We start from the raw sequence: 16,628 nt of genomic DNA, 5'->3' as shown, positions 1-16,628 counted from the left end.
TTAGATTTCCTTTATATTTAGGATCCCTTATGTCTATCCCAAGCATTTTTTAATTGCCCAACTGTATTAGCCCCTCCCATCTCTGTAGGGAGGCCTTTCCATGAATCTAGCACCGTTTGCATGTAGAAGTACTGCCTCACATTTCCCTTAAGCCGATCACCCTCCTGCTGCAGAGCATGACCTCCAGCTCCTCTCTCTCTCTGGATATACTTCCTTCCTGTATTTCTTTAAATCCTTTATATATTTCAATGTTTTGACGATATCCCGCCTCTCCAGTCTCTCCCCCAAGCTGTACATACAGATGTAGCAGACGTTAGTACCACCAGTAATGCGAGTTAATGCACAAAATAATACATTAACCAACACGTGATCTCTTTAGCCCATGTTTTCAATGACAATGTCGAATAACGTGCCAGCGCAGACACAAAGCATTGAAATAACGTCTGCTTCATCTGTATTACGGTTCTTTAGTCTTTCCTGATAAGTTTTACGATGTAGACGATGCAATGTTTGTAGCCTTTCTTTGCACAATCTCCAATGGAATAATGTCCTTCTGACGATATGGTCTTTAGAACGGTATACAGTGCTCTAGGTGAGGCATCACTACCTCTCTCTCTGTGCTGCTGATGCTGTAAATCTATCATCCTGCAGGCTTTCCACATTGCTCGACCACTTTTAGGTCAGCTGAAATAATGATTCCCATTGCCCTTTCTTCTACAGTAGTTGACATTATAGCAGAGTTCATCCTGTATTCTGATTTTGGATTTCTGTGAGCCTGTGATAGGGCAGAACCCCTGTCTAAAAGGACTTCAATAGAAAGACTGTATTGGTCGGAGGAATCCAGCTGGGAGATGGTTAATTGCAGCGACAAACAATTAACCAGTCTCCACCTGGCTCATCAGTGTGACGGTTCAGGGGATTCCTGCTTCTCAATGTGTCCCATATACCCGTTTCCCCTGCCTCTGACCGTTCCTCCTTGCCTCCTCGTTCATCTCTCCTTTCCTCCTCTCGCACCCGTTCCTCTGCGTCATGTCCTGACGCACCCCCAGCTGTCATGCGCGTTCCCCGCATGGTGCGCACATATCCCCAAACACCCGAACCCCTCCGCGGCACTCACTGCTCGCGGCGTCTCGATCCACTCTCCTGTCACATTACCTCCTTCAGCCGCTCCTCCTATCCCCTCTCCTTCCTTGGTGAGCGCCCCCATGGCGCGATGCTCCGCGTGCTTCCTGGCACACTCTGTGCGCGCACATCCAACCCTTACAGAGGGCGAGCGCACACGCTCCAGTGATAGGCCTTCCCAGAGCTCTGGCTCCGCCCCCCATAGTGTACAAGCCATATCCCTCCCTTACTCCTTCTGACCTATCCCTCCAACCTCACACTCAACCCTCTGCTCCTCCTCTCTCTCCCATTGGTGCTCCCTCCTTTATAATCCCTGTCTGTCCTCTACTCATTGCTCTGCATAGCTTCTTGTGACCCCTGTGTGTGCAGTCTCTATGCTTGGCTCACCTGTCTCTTTCAGCGCTGGTTCCTGTCCCTGCTTACCTTTGGATCTCCCTGGCTTGAACTCTGCTTTGAATTGGATTACCCTGCTTTCTCCTGCCCTTGAACCCTGCATTCGGATATGACTTCGCTGCCTTCTCCTATCCCTGAACATTGGCTTACGGACATCACCACGCTGCTCTCTATTACCCCTGAACTCTGGCACACGGACATTACTATCCAAACTCTGATATCCTGGACGTTGCAAGTATATGTTAACCCTTTTTCAACAGGCCTGGCAACGCACTACCACACTCCGGGCACGCCCTCACTGCTGTGGGTGCGTGTTATAACCTTACCCACCTCAGTACTGGGGACTGGCCAGGTCTGCGGGCATACAGGCGTTATAATCAGGCAGATAGAAAAGCCTCCTGCTTGAACTGCAGGGGGTCTCTTGAGCACTGAGGGACTGTGCTGCCAGTAAGATACCCAGAAACCAGACCCTCTACATCAAGGGTGCAGTGAACCCTGGTACCAGAGGGTGGCCCCCCAACACACAACCCAGAGGCTGACATAAAGCCCCACTGCTTGCAGGTACCTCTTTGGCTTTGGGGTCATACTGTAGCTTGGCAAGAGACCTTTCTTCCCAGCCCTGCAGATAGGGACTGGGAGAGTGAGTTAGCCCTTACACAGGGAGATAGGTGGGTAAGGGGCGTATCCTCCCAGCCCTGCAGATAGGGCCTGGGAGAGTGAGTTATCCCTTACACAGGGATAGGTGGGTATGGGGCGTATCCTCCCAGCCCTGCAGATAGGGACTGGGGGAGTGAGTTATCCCTTACACAGGGATAGGTGGGTAAGGGGCGTATCCTCCCAGCCCTGCAGATAGAGACTGGGAGAGTGAGTTATCCCTTACTCAGGGAGATAGGTGGGTAAGGGGCGTATCCTCCCAGCCCTGCAGATAGGGCCTGGGAGAGTGAGTTATCCCTTACACAGGGATAGGTGGGTATGGGGCGTATCCTCCCAGCCCTGCAGATAGGGACTGGGGGAGTGAGTTATCCCTTACACAGGGATAGGTGGGTAAGGGGCGTATCCTCCCAGCCCTGCAGATAGGGACTGGGAGAGTGAGTTAGCCCTTACACAGGGATAGGTGGGTAACGGGCGTATTCCTCCCAGCCCTGCAGATAGGGACTGGGAGAGTGAGTTAGCCCTTACACAGGGATAGGTGGGTAAGGGGCGTATCCTCCCAGCCCTGCAGATAGAGACTGGAAGAGTGAGTTACCCTTACACAGGGATAGGTGGGTAAGAGGCGTATCCTCCCAGCCCTGCAGATAGGGACTGGGAGAGTGAGTTATCCCTTACACAGGGATAGGTGGGTAAGAGGTGTATCCTCCCAGCCCTGCAGATAGGGACTGGGAGAGCGAGATAGCTCTTAAACAAGGATAGGCTGTGCCATTTAGAAAAGGACTATTTTGAAGTGCTTTGAGTGTAACTATTTGAGTTAGGAAAATTATTAACATTGTGTTTAATAGCTCAATAGCGCTCGATCATCACTTTTTATTGGGGAATTTGTTTTATCCTGCACATTGTATACACACACTTATTGCGTTGTTGTCCTATATCTGGGTTAATAAACATTTATTATTTTCTAGCCAATTTATGGCTTTTATTAGTTCCTGTCCTCCTATGTGGAGATGGCACCCAATGACCAATATCAAGTAAAACACAACTCTACCGCTCAAAGATCGACTTTCCTACAGTGTTACAACTATGTTAGATACGATACCAATTCGTTAGAAAGTTCAGTGTCCTGCAGCCCTGAAGACTTGAACGCCTGTTCAAAAGTCCTTCTTTTTTAGATATACACAAAAATAGTCCTCTGTGGCACTGGAATCCGATGAATATGTTGCCCAATATGGTCACCCAATGGCCGTCTGACATATTATGTCTGGGACTATCTAGCCCAATTACTGTGTGACATAATCCTGAGTGCAGCAAATAGGGACCTTAGGGTGATTCTTGTAAATCCCACTTTTCTTTGCTTTACATTCCTCTAATCTGCTTTAATCATTGTGTTTACCCCATTGGAGTGTCGCCCCCTGTTGCAGATCTGGAAAATACTTTCAATTCCACATCATTTGTACAGATATTATTTGAGTGACGGAGGGGCTGCAGCGCCAGAGCACACAGTCTCTCCGGCACTCGCGATCATGTGACCTCTTCAGAGATGAAGGGGAGGAGTCATCCCCCATCCACCTGTGATCAGCGCAAATGAATATAAATGTATAAATAAAAGTGAGAAATAAATATAAATGTAGAGAATAACTTCTAAATTAGCAAAAGCAACGTTAACCAAGAGTGCAGATAACTGCATGGAGATATTACCAAATAAGGAGGCTCTGAAGTGCAAAAGTATGAAATCAGGGATTAGGACAAAATAAAGAGATTCATCGTGCAAACACATGGGCAGTTATTGTGGGTTCTCCGAGTGATGTTAAAATGTTCTAATGCTTCAAAGTTCAGTAATACATGATCTGGAAAATGCACTAAGTATTTTTCATGTACACTGAGCGATGTGTAACAGCCTATTCAATGCAAATTATATGACTACGGCACTACTATGTTCATTAATTTTAAATTAAGTCTTAAGTTGATCTAGAACATCGTCAATCGTTCTTTAAATATTTTGTACAAAGATATGAAACAAAGATTTATGCAGATTTCTCATATTGCAAGTATTGAAAAAGTAAGTATTTCTCTTTTTTCCCCTCGGCAGGTAATACGTTTTATTGCAACATCCTGAAAGTTGTTGATGTGAGCAAGCTGAAAGAGATGTTTGTGGTCTACCCAGCATATTTACAAACAAATATAAAACATATGACTCTTCTTCCAGTGAAAGGTATCACCGCCTGCATAAAAGTCTAGATTTCACTTGGATCACTTAGACGAGGAAAGACTGTTCATTTTCTAAGACATCTTACAGTATAAAGTTCTTTGATCAGACAAAGCCTGGAGCTATAGCAAACCTGTTCAATTTAATCTGCACTGCAAATGCACAACACAGCTTTACAGGTATGCAAAACTGTCACTGTAAATAGCTCCAGTTTATAGCTTTATTTTCTGAACACTTTTAAAATACTCCCTCTGCCAGCAATCTCTGCTATAATTCAAATAGTTCTATATAGTCTGATAACATGATAGGATGCAAGAAATGTGAGTGAGACAGCGTCGGTATGATTAACACCTTCATTATTGATATGGTGTGTGACAGATCTCCTGATTTGCTGTGAGCGTGCTACTTATTGATAATGACAGCCATATGGTAGGTGCAGGGCTTTCACAGCAATTATGTTGTCATTTGCATTTTTCAGACAGTTCTACTACAAAAAAGTCAATATTCCCTGTTGCAGACTAGCCGTTTTTCTGCAAATATTCAACTGCTATACATTTTCAGACACATTAAAATTAGATTTGGAATGTATTTGTCTTTTAATTTGGTCTAAAAAGTAATTTAGTTGGTAAATACATGTACTATTCACATACTAGATGCTTTACTGAGATTGTCTAACTCCTTAACTGGCAATCAATGTCATCACTTATTTAACCTTTGTTTGAGTAGGTCAAACCCTTAAGTCCCTATCATTATGCATTTCCTGTAGCCCCGGCAGAGAAAAGAACTGTGTGGCCCAGGACAAAATAATATGTGCTTTGTAGTGACAACCATGTGTAACATTTACCTGTATGTAGTCTTTACTCTCAATTCCCCTTTTGCACTGCACATACTGTGCATTGTAGTTATCCAATGTGCTATGCAACACACTCCTTTTAAAGCATAATTTGTTTGCATCTTCTGAAATAACCAAGTTTTTGGTTAATGACTGTTCATTCTCAGCAAATAAGTCTTCCGAGGTTATTGGAATCCCAAATTCACGACTCAAAAGATTGATCATTTCCACTGATGGTAACAGGTCACTTTGAATGACATCTCGTAATTTCTTTGCACTGCAGATATAATCTAACCTGCAAATTAAAAAAAAACCTGTTATGTCTGTTATTTCACCTATGGATCAAGCGAGTTTATCAATTCTGTGTACAGTATTGTGACAACAAACAAAAAAAGTTGTGGTGTGCTGATCACGCGCATTTTAAGTGAAACTTCTTTGTCTTTTGGCACTGTTTTGTAACAGAAATTGTATTTGTAATGGTGATGTTTTTAATTAAAAATCAAAACACAATTTCAGTGCCAAAATACAAAGAAGTTTGACTTAGAACACGTTTTAGCTATTTACACTTCTATATTTATAACTGTGAATTCCTTGTGTGTGTGTGTGTCTCAGTCAGTCAGTGAGTGTGTGTGTCAGTCAGTGTGTGTGTGTGTGTGTGTGTGTGTGTGTGTGTCAGTCAGTGTGTGTGTCAGTCAATGTGTGTCAGTCAGTGTGTATGTGTGTGTTATTCTCAGGGTCCTGCCGCCCCTCTCTCCTGACTCTTCACCCCCCCCCCCTGTGAGCTGCAGACATGGCTGGAGCAGGGTCTGTCTGAGTGCCCCGGAGCAGCCCCCACTCTCTCACCCGACGGAGCTGTGTCCTGCTCGGTGGAGGTACTGGGACACAGGGGTGTTCGGCGGCTGACTGGGGGGGGGGGGGAGGACTGCAGGGGATGTGGTGCTACAGCATGTTCACCCCCCCTATCCTCACCGTTACCAGACCGGAGCGGCCCCCCTCACCTCCTCCCCCGGCGGAGCCACAGCGCACGGATCTCGGGGGGAGGGAGGGGAGTGTGGTGTGTGTCTGTCCGTTCAGCGCTGACTCCTCCTGGTGGAAGCTGGCAACACTGCCGGCCCCTTCTGCTAGGGGTGATACCACTTCCGTCACCACTGACTTCCGCCTCAATCAACCGCTTTCACGCCGCTAAAGAAGTTTCACTTCAAAAGCATGGTCATTTCCTTCAAGTAGTGAATGCACTTTTCAAATAATTTGCCAATAATGCCAACATTATAGAAACGACGCCTGAAACAGGAAACTACTGGAGAACTTCAGGAATACACAAGCAATGGCAAGAACCAGGATGTTCAATTCCATGTCTTGTTATGGATATGTTATATGCATGTACGCTGTGTGCAGACAGACATGCATCTTTTGTGTATTGGAGGTTGAGCATTAGAGGTTGCTGGGGAAGGAAAAGTAAAGTTACCATCAATACCATATAAGATAATGTACCTGGTTCCAAACCCAGTGTCAATATTGTGACCATATGTAAATACACTGATCCATATTTACTAAACGGTGCTATGCCAGAAGACATTTCAGGCACTAGAAGACACCTTATGACATAGCACCCCTTCGATATATGGGATTCAGTCTCTTCTCCCAGCGGCACCTGAAGAAAAGGGGTGAATTAAATTTTTTTTATATTTACTTGATATTTTAAAACATGCAATTAGGGTTGATTTGTTTTTTATAAAAGTATTTTCATTTATATAAAAATAAGTACATTTTTACCATGTATAGTATGGCTTACCTTGACAATGCCTGAAAGCAAAGAGAAGGAACCATATCCCTGACGTAGAGAAGAGGTTGTTTCATTATGGAAGAGAGAGGCTCATGTAGACGGATATGACGCAGCATGACACCCAGGTCTTTGTAGAGGCGCTCATGGAAAGATAGTTCTGAGTTATATAGAATTTCCAGCTTTCCATCTTCCGTTCCCATTGCCCTTAAACAAAACAGCAATGCCATTGTGTCATTAGAATGATCACAACGCTGTGAATTTGCTATATTTCAAAAGGTGACATGGAAAATTACAGACCAAATGGGATTCTATAAAAAGTTGAGGAAAATGCCTTTTATCACTATCTTTTTCAGTTCAACATTTTGAATGTAATTATGTGAAATATAAATATTTTAAAATGTATTTTCTGAAACATACATGTAGCATTCTCCCTTGTGGTTGGATATGTTGTAATATTATTCTGCAGCAACACTGCCACGGTGTCTTATGTAGCCGGTGCTATTCTGTAGTAGAAGAGACACAGTATGTTGTTTTATATGGGAAAAGGTCATTTGTTACATCTGTATACATCTGGGTTTCCCTTAATCATTAGAGCCCAGTGTTAAATGTGTACTGTAAAGTGAATGTGATTGTTTAAGATGGGCTCTCATGTGACAGATGACACTTGGCACTGTTTTGATGCTAATTGTTTTATTCTATATCTGCGAAGGTGGCCATGGGGCTGATTTTGGTCGAAAATCTTCATTAAAGTTTATGGGGATTTTCATCCGAAGACAACCCGAACGTCACTTCGGCACATAGAAAATTACCCCCTTAGACTCTTCAATGTCTAAGAAACTCAAATCCCTGCACAAGGGTGTTCAATTTCTTTTCCTCAGGAGCTGCTTTACCAATGACTGATTTATACATCAGAGGTTGCGCTAGAGAGGAATAGTTTTATTCCAAGAGAAGTACAGAGTTCAGGAGTGGGAGCAGCTGGGTGGAAGTGTCATCGATTACTATAGGCAATCAGACAGTGGCGTTCACGTCTTTGGGCGCTTCAGTAGAAAGACATTTTGAACTGAACATTTATAGTAAATCGTAGTGTTTCAGATTAGATGACAACAGTTTAACACATTTATGACTTACAAAAGAAAAACTCCTATTTTTCGCTTAAAGAAAATGAACCTACCGCAGTGTATTCGACACAATACAGTGACATCAATTTAGTTAGCATCAGTTGTCTACATTGCGCGTTAATGTGTCTATAAAGTGTGTTAATCTACAAAACAGACATACAATTGTTCATATTTTCATTGGATTCAGCCAGAAATATACAAGGTATGATGAATAAAAGGGGTCCCTTTTTCCTGAACACCGTGTATATATTTATATCTCATCTTCAGCCGTTGTCAATCCACTGCTGGGTGAAGGCCTCCCCAAAGATCTTCCAGGTACAGCGGTTGCAGCCTCTCTTCTCCACGTTACTCCAACAAATGTTTTGATTTCATCCTCCCATCTTACTTTTGGTTGTTGTCTTGGTCTTTTAATCTATCTTGGAATGCAGTAGAGTACCATCTTTGTCAACGATGATAATTTCTTCTTGTGATATGTCCAGCCCACCGGCATTTCAAATTTCTTCACCCTTGTGATGTCAGACTTTTGTTTGGTTTCAAACCAATTAATTATTTTTCTTATGTCTTCAGGTAATACCCAGCATTCATCTCTCCATACTACTTTGCGTTGTCTGACATTTTTGAATTATCTTCACATTTAGGGTCGAAGTATTACATCCATAGGTGAGTAAGGGCAGAATACACTGGTCAAAAACTTTCCTCGAGGCACAGTGGAAGGTTACATTGACGACAAGTGTCGTCTGGCACTCTGAATAACGGTTAAGTATGCATGTTGCCTCTGCCTGTCAAAGATGGTTACCCAATGTAAAGGGTTATTCTTGCCATCGTAGGGTTGGAGAGTGCGCCAACCCTAGCATTATGTAATCTATGTTACGTGTTTTATAACCGTTTCTGGGTTTATCTGTGCATATTATTTTGTGCCTGGACCAGGAACAATGGCTGAGTATCAGACATATGAGTCACCCTGTGTGAGGTCAGGTGCTATGCTCAGGGACAATGTAGAGCAAGGGAAGAATGCACCAGTTTGCTGGGAGAGTATGCACTCCAAGGACAGAGCTTAGATCTCTCCCCGGCAGCAAGGCGTCCAACCCAGCAGGAGGCCTGGAACTTCTCAGGGACTGCTATTTGGATTAGATAGTCTTTGGCTTCTTCTAGTTCTATTCCCTTTATTTCATTCTTTGCAGACTTTACACATTAGTTGAACATCATTATGAATCTCTTGCTGAGATTCATATAGAGGCCCATATTCTTACTTGCTTCTTCAAGTTCTCCAATTTGTTGCTGGAGGTCTTCTGAACTTGTGGCAAAAATAACAATGTCATCTGCAAAAATGGATTTTGATTTATTATTCTTCTTAATCTAATGTCTTGAACAATTCTTCAAGTGTTGCTGTGAAAAGCTTTGGTGACACGGTGTCTCCCTGCCTCATTCCCTTTGCTGATCCTTATATTGCGTGTATCCTCATGTAATCTAATGGTTGATGTGGCATTCTTGTAAATGTTCTTTATAATATCAATGCACGTGTCGTCAAAACGTTGTCTTCCCAATGCATCGAAGACGGCTGGGGTGCAAACAGAATCAAATGCTTTTTCGTAATCTATGAATCCTAAACAGAGTGAGAGATCATCCTCATTTCTTTTTTAAATAAAAACACTACAAAACTTTAGTCTGTTTAAGAACAAACTAAAATAATATACAATTAATTTGATAGGAAAAGCCAGAAGGAAAAAATAAGTTACATCGTGTCTGAAGAACCAGAACCCGAAGATTGTATTCATTACTTCGGGAAATCATAGTTACATAGTTACATAGTAGATGAGGTTGAAAAAAGACATAGGTTCATCAAGTTCAACCTATGCTAAATTTAGACAACAGATACTTTATCCTATATCTATACTTACTTATTGATCCAGAGAAAGGCAAACAAAAAAACCCATTAAGGGGAAAAATTAATTCCTTCCCGACTCCACGAATTGGCAAATCGGATTAATCCCTGAATCAACATCCTTCCCATGTATACTTATTTGGTATATCCCTGTATACCTTTCCCATCTAAAAAGATGTCCAACCTTTTTTTGAACAAATCTATTGTATCTGCCATCACAGTCTCCATGGGTAATGAATTCCATATTTTAACTGCCCTTACTGTAAAGAACCCTTTTCTTTCCTGCTGGTGAAATTTCCTTTTCTCCAACCTTAAGGGATGGCCCTGAGTCCTTAGTACTGTCCGTGGGATGAATAGTTCTTTTGAAAGCTCCTTATATTGTCCCCGAATATATTTGTATATAGTTTTCATATCCCCTCTTAGACGCCTCTTTTCTAATGTAAATAAATCTAATTTAGCTAGCCTCTCCTCATAAGTTAGATTGTCCATCCCCTTTATTAATTTGGTGGCTTTTCTCTGCACTCTCTCTAGTTCCATAATGTCTTTTCTTAGTATTGGTGCCCAAAATTGTACTCCATATTCAAGGTGTGGTCTTACTAGTGCTTTGTAAAGGGGCATCATTATGTTTACTTCCCTTCCATCCATTGCCCGTTTGATGCAAGATAAGATGTTGTTTGCCTTTGCAGCTACTGCATGACATTGGGCACTATTGCTAAGCCTGCAGTCTACAAGCACTCCTAAATCCTTCTCCATCAAGGATTCTCCCAATATATCTCCATTTAATTTGTAAGTTGCCTTTTTATTCTTGCATCCCAAATGCATAACCTTACATTTATCTGTATTAATCCTCATTTGCCATTTACCGCCCACGTTTCCAGTCTCTCCAAGTCATTCTGAAGAGAAATGACATCCTGCTCTGATTCTATTACCTTACACAATTTAGTATCATCAGCAAAGATGGAGACTTTGCTATTGATCCCAACCTCAAGGTCATTAATAAACAAGTTAAAAAGCAGGGGTCCCAGTACCGATCCCTGAGGTACTCCACTCACGACTTTAGCCCAACCTGAAAAAGTTCCATTTATGACAACCCTCTGTTGTCTGTCCTTTAACCAGTTTTCAATCCAGGTGCATATATTATTACTGAGTCCAATTTTCTTTATTTTGTACACCAACCTCTTCTGTGAAATCGTATCAAAAGCCTTTGCAAAATCTAAGTAGACCACATCAACTGCATTACCCTGGTCTAAATTCCTACTTACCTCCTCAAAGAAACAAATAAGGTTAGTTTGGCAAGATCTATCCTTCATAAATCCATGCTGACTATTACTAATAATTTTGTTTTCCATTAGGTATTCCTGAATATTATCCCGCATTAAAGCTGCAGTTCAGTCAATATCCTGCATGTGTGTTTTTTTTTTTAATAAATCAGTTCTGTAGTAAGAAAAAATACTTTTAGCATTTTCTGTTTTTAAAAAAACAACTGTGAAAGACCAATTTTCTTGTATTCTATTTTAACAACCATTTGCTAAGGCGCCGCCCCTTCAAGTCCTGTCACAAGCCCTGGCACACCCCTTTGTCAGCCCTGCCCTCCCTCTAGCACATGCCAGTGCAGGAGTGCTCATGAATATTCATGAGCTTCCACTGAGAGAAAGAAGCAGAAGAAAAACAGATCCCTTCACTAATGATGTCACCAAATTTCGCCGATCAATACAAGGAGAACGAATTGACCTGCAGCTATACAGTTCTTTAGGTAATTAGAGATTGCACACATGAAACTATTGAAGTAAAAAAAAAAATTAAAAAAAAAAAAAAAAGACTGAACTGCAGCTTTAAACCTTCAAGTAGTTTCCCTACTATTGAAGTCACTTCTTGCATGACTTGGATGTGGTCCATTGTTTATTTATTTATAAAATGTTTTACCAGGAAGTAATACATTGAGAGTTACCTCTCGTTTTCAAGTATGTCCTGGACATAAAGTTAAGATGACAAATAATACATGGCTACAAATAGTTACATAAGTGAACAGGGTATACATTATATATAAGACATTGAATGCACAGTTAAAGATAATATATTACAGGCTTATGTAACAGTTACAGACCAGATTTAAATGTGAGACAGCTTTAGTTTTGAAAGAACTTAAACTGGTGGTGGATGTGAGGTTGTTCCAGTTTTGGGGTGCACGGTAAGAGAAGGAGGAGCGGCCGGATACTTTGTTGAGCCTTGGGACTATGAACAGTTATGTGGAGACAGATCTCAGATAAGTGCTGAATGTGGTAGGGATGAGGAGCTTGTTCAGATAAATGGGTAGCTTGCCCAGAAAGTATTTGGGCAAGACAGGAAAGGTGAACTTTGCGCCTAGACTCGAGTGATGACCAATCTAGTTCTTTGAGCATTTCGTAGTGATGTGTGTTGTAGTTGCATTGGAGAACAAAACAGCATATTGAATTGTAGAGGGTGTCAAGTTTGCTAAGGTGGGTTTGGGGTGCTGAGCCGTATACTATATAGTCAATAATTGGCATTAGCATCTGCTGTGCGATACGCTTTCTGACCAGCAGACTTAGGGAGGATTTGTTCCTGTAAAGTACACCTAGTTTGGCATAGGTTTTGGATGTCAGGGTATAGATGTGCATCCCGATTGTTAAGTGGGAGTCAAAACGTATGCCCAGGTATTTAAAACTAGTAACAGGAGTTAGGGTGGTGTTAGCATTGGTTCTGATCGGGATCTCAGTCACTGGAAGATTTAAAAATTTGGTCTTGGTCCCAAATACCATTGTTACAGTCTTGTCAGTGTTTAAAAATAGTTTGTTTTGGGAAAACCAGTTTTCGAGTCTCAAAAAGTCAGACTGAAGTATATGTTGAAGGTCAGAGAGGCTATGGCTGTGTGCATATAGGATTGTGTCATCTGCATACATATGTATTGAAGCTTCCTTACAAGCTGTGGGAAGATCATTGATGAAAACTGAGAAGAGTAGGGGCCCCAGAACAGAGCCTTGCGGGACACCACAGGTGATATCCAAGGGGTTGGAGTTAGAGCCTGAGATGGACACATTTACCTGATAGGTAGGAAACCAGTTTAAAGCATGCTTCCCTATTCCAGAGCTCTGGAGTTTGTTAAGCAGGATAGCATGATCAACAGTATCAAAAGCCTTTGCAAAATCTAGGAATACTGCACCAGTGAGTTGTCCCCATTCCAGTCCACACTGAATTTCATTGCAAACTTTTAGCAGGGTAGTTACGGTGGAGTGTTTGGGGCGAAAGCCAGATTGGAATTGGCCAGGAAAATTTGTCTTGGTATAGTAATCGCTTAATTGGGAGTGAACACATTTTTCCATGACTTTGGAAAGTTTTGGGAGAAGAGAGATTGGCCTGTAGTTTGAGACAGTGTTTTTGTCCCCACTTTTGAAGATTGGGACAACTCTGGCAGTTTTCCAGGTCTTAGGAAAAATTTTTTTTTGTCTTATTGTCTTATCTTATCGTTGTATCCACTGCGAAATCCTGCTTGTCCTCCAAGCTGGGCAAAGTCCAGGGTCTGCTGCAGTCAATGAATGAGTATCGCGTAATAATCTTGTAAGTGATTGGAAGTAGACCGATTGGTCTGTAGTTCTTTAGCACTTCTTTGTCTCCTTTCTTGTGGATGAGGATAATTATGGCATTTCTCCATTGTTCAGGACTTTTCCGGTTCTTCAAGCAGCACGTAAAGAGTTTTGCAAGGATTTTTTCTACTTCTTCCCCAGCTTCTTTCAACATTTCAGTTTTAATTCCATCTTCCATGGGAGGCTTCCCATTCTTAATGAATTATATTGCTTTTGACACTTCTTCTGGAAGGACACACGGTACATCATTGGTGGTTTCTTTTCGCTTGTCTTATGATCGAGTATGCCCAGATTTATCTGTGTTCGCGTATAATTCCATGTACAAGTCCTCAACTCTCTTTACGCTAAATGCACAGTTTTTTATTGTTGTCCATCGTCTTGGTTGAGTGCAATGATTTGCTTCTTCCCAATCATAAATCATTGCCACACACATACACACACACACACACACACACACCTTAGGAGCCAGGACAGAGGGTAATCAAATGCTGCATATATTAAAACCAAAAAAGGATTTTCTATTTTTTTTAAGCTGCTTGGATTGCCTCTTCCAAATGAACAATAAGGCCGCGCTTCAATGTCAAAGTTGCGTCAAAACAAATGTATTGAAGCCATCGCATGTGCTTATAGTAGGAGTGGCACGACGGCTTGGTCGCGATCGCTGGAAGTCACTTCAATTTGAATTTTTCAGCGACTGCACATGACGTCAGCGTCGCTGTGACTATAAGCGTGGCCTAAGGCACAATGAAATGAACCTCGTCCTTCTTAGGAGTTGCAGTTTTGTTGCAAGTCAGAGTAGCTATAGGGTGCGAGTGTGAAAATTGCCAAATTGACATGCTCATGTATATCAAGACTGAGGGGTACTGGTTTAAGTATTAATGTAAACTTTTTCCCCAACACAAAAAGTCTTGATATTTGGGTTTGTTTGGCATATTAGGGTAATTAACATAGTAATAAACATACTGCAGCTAGGTAGATGTACAGTATAAGAATAAAATAATATTGCATATTGCTTTCATTTACCAATATCCATCTTTCTGGGGGAAAAACAACATTGTGCCTCCCTTTAATAGTCTAATAGACTAAATTAAGTCTCTGAAGATAAGTGCATTGGGATTAAAATGCACGAGGGCATAATATACAGGGTTCTGCTAGAAGAAAAGAAGATAAATGCATACTAAGCAATATAAGGAATGTACTGTCACATACTTCTCTCTTATTCGGTTAGTTAGTGATTTGTGGAGTGGCTAAAGTTTTATGGAGGTATAACAACTACTAGTAGTGGTTGTAAAGTGGTATAAAGCTATAGTAGCAACATTTTGTAGTTGTATGGAGCTATAGTAGCTAAGGTAGGAATGACTAGATGTTCATATGATTGATTCATTGAAATCAGCATTTCTTGCCATAACTTTCTCACTAGCTTTGTTTGGGTCTAAGAAACAATGTTAACTAAACTATATAAAACTGAAGAAAAGCATTTTACAACGTGATACAGACACAATTCACACCAATGAATCATAGATCCACTACATGGCATCATTATAATATAAAAAGCAACATTATTGGTACAAACCTCTCATGTACTCTTCACAGTCCAAAGTGTCCATTAAATTGAATTTGTACTTGCAATTAAATCTTTCCATTTGTAAAACAATGGTGTTTTTTTCTTTTGTATTAACTTTATTTTTATGTTCCGTATATTTCCAGAAAAAAATTGAATGGTTTACTACAGGATACTTCCAAGACTGGTGTAACAACACACTGGTACAATCACTCAACACTGAATTACAAACGCATTGCTTTAAGAGCTTTGCAATTGTACTGTATTTAATACATTCTTACAGTAATTTTACCTGGTTGGTAGTGTTTCCCACAGCTTCTTAATCGCGTTGTCTTTCAATCCTTCCAAAACAAAGAGGTGAATTGTTCCATCCATAATATGAATTCCGGTTATGACATTTAGGGACTTATCTTCTTTCTGGTCATCTCTCAGACCCACTTTGGAAAGGGCATCTTGAATTATAGTGACTGGATATGCATCCAAATTTAGGGCTCTGGTGTTAATTTCTGTAATCATCAAAAGTATTTCATGTAGTAATTTTCTGTTTTTGTAGTCAATAATGTAGACAATGCGTCCATATGGACAATCAGAGACTTCTGATTCCAAAGTCAGTGGTACAGGTATGTCTACCCTTACTTTGAGAAGAGAATGTGCATCTAAATAATGTCCCACCGAAAGAGGAGAATCCCGTGGGCCATCAACTGACCCTAATTCTCCTGTTATTTTTCCATGTTTGCCTTCAGACTTAAATCTAATAGGATCAGGAGATTCACAACTATGAATAGGTACACAAATATTCAAGTACTTTGCACCATAGAGAACATCAGACAAACGGACTTTTGCAATGCCATAAGGGTCCCACAGCTTGTCCCTTTCGGTGAACGGATTGTGGACTGTTCTTTTGGAAGTAACGAGACCAACATTACTCAGTTTTTCATCTTCAGGCTCACTGCCGAAAAGCGATGGCTTGTTGACATAATCTAATTTTTTTTGGTCTCGATCATGTACCTCAATTTCTATTGGAGCACCGCGAAGGTACTCACGCAGTTCACCAGGATTAATGGTTCCTGCCAGTATTACGTTGACATCCTTGAAGTAAACGTGTGTTCCATGTTTCTGCCCCTGTGTCTGGTGAAAAGGCTGATCGTGAAATTTGTATCTGCAATAAACAGGAACACATTTCTCCTACAGAAGAAGAAAACAAAGTTTAATGTACAGTACAATATAAACAATGGGAGAAAAGAAAGTTTAAGTACAAATTGCTCACAATATAATAAATAGTATATACATTTACATACAGTACAGTCCCAAAGGAAATGCTGCACTAAAGAACCTTCCAAGAAGTCCAAAATGGATTCCAAATCAACAAAGAGCACAAAATTCTCTTGGTATATAAATAAAAAAAGGGCGAAAAAGGAGAATAAATGGTATGGAGGTGCTAAATAATGACCAATCATCATAATAAATCATTAGCCCCTGAG

At 41.2% G+C, this 16,628-nt stretch overlaps 1 protein-coding gene across 2 annotated transcripts in view; it reads right to left on the bottom strand.

The window, feature by feature from the left end:
* Positions 1–16,628, bottom strand: part of CFAP92 (cilia and flagella associated protein 92 (putative)) — a 94,954-nt gene that overhangs the window by 21,775 nt on the left and 56,551 nt on the right. For both annotated transcript variants that reach the window (XM_075574977.1, XM_075574978.1), the window contains exons 10-12: positions 15,440–16,332; positions 6,997–7,191; positions 5,217–5,499 (exon numbers count right to left, since the gene is read on the bottom strand). In XM_075574977.1, coding sequence (XP_075431092.1) covers positions 5,217–5,499; positions 6,997–7,191; positions 15,440–16,332 — 1,371 coding nt within the window. The remainder of the gene's footprint in view (positions 1–5,216; positions 5,500–6,996; positions 7,192–15,439; positions 16,333–16,628) is intronic.

This window comes from Ascaphus truei, chromosome 17 (genome assembly GCF_040206685.1).
Source record: "Ascaphus truei isolate aAscTru1 chromosome 17, aAscTru1.hap1, whole genome shotgun sequence".
In the NCBI taxonomy this organism is placed as follows: domain Eukaryota; kingdom Metazoa; phylum Chordata; class Amphibia; order Anura; family Ascaphidae; genus Ascaphus; species Ascaphus truei.
Note: the sequence above shows the minus strand (reverse complement) of the source record. Positions and strands in the feature narration are given on the sequence as shown.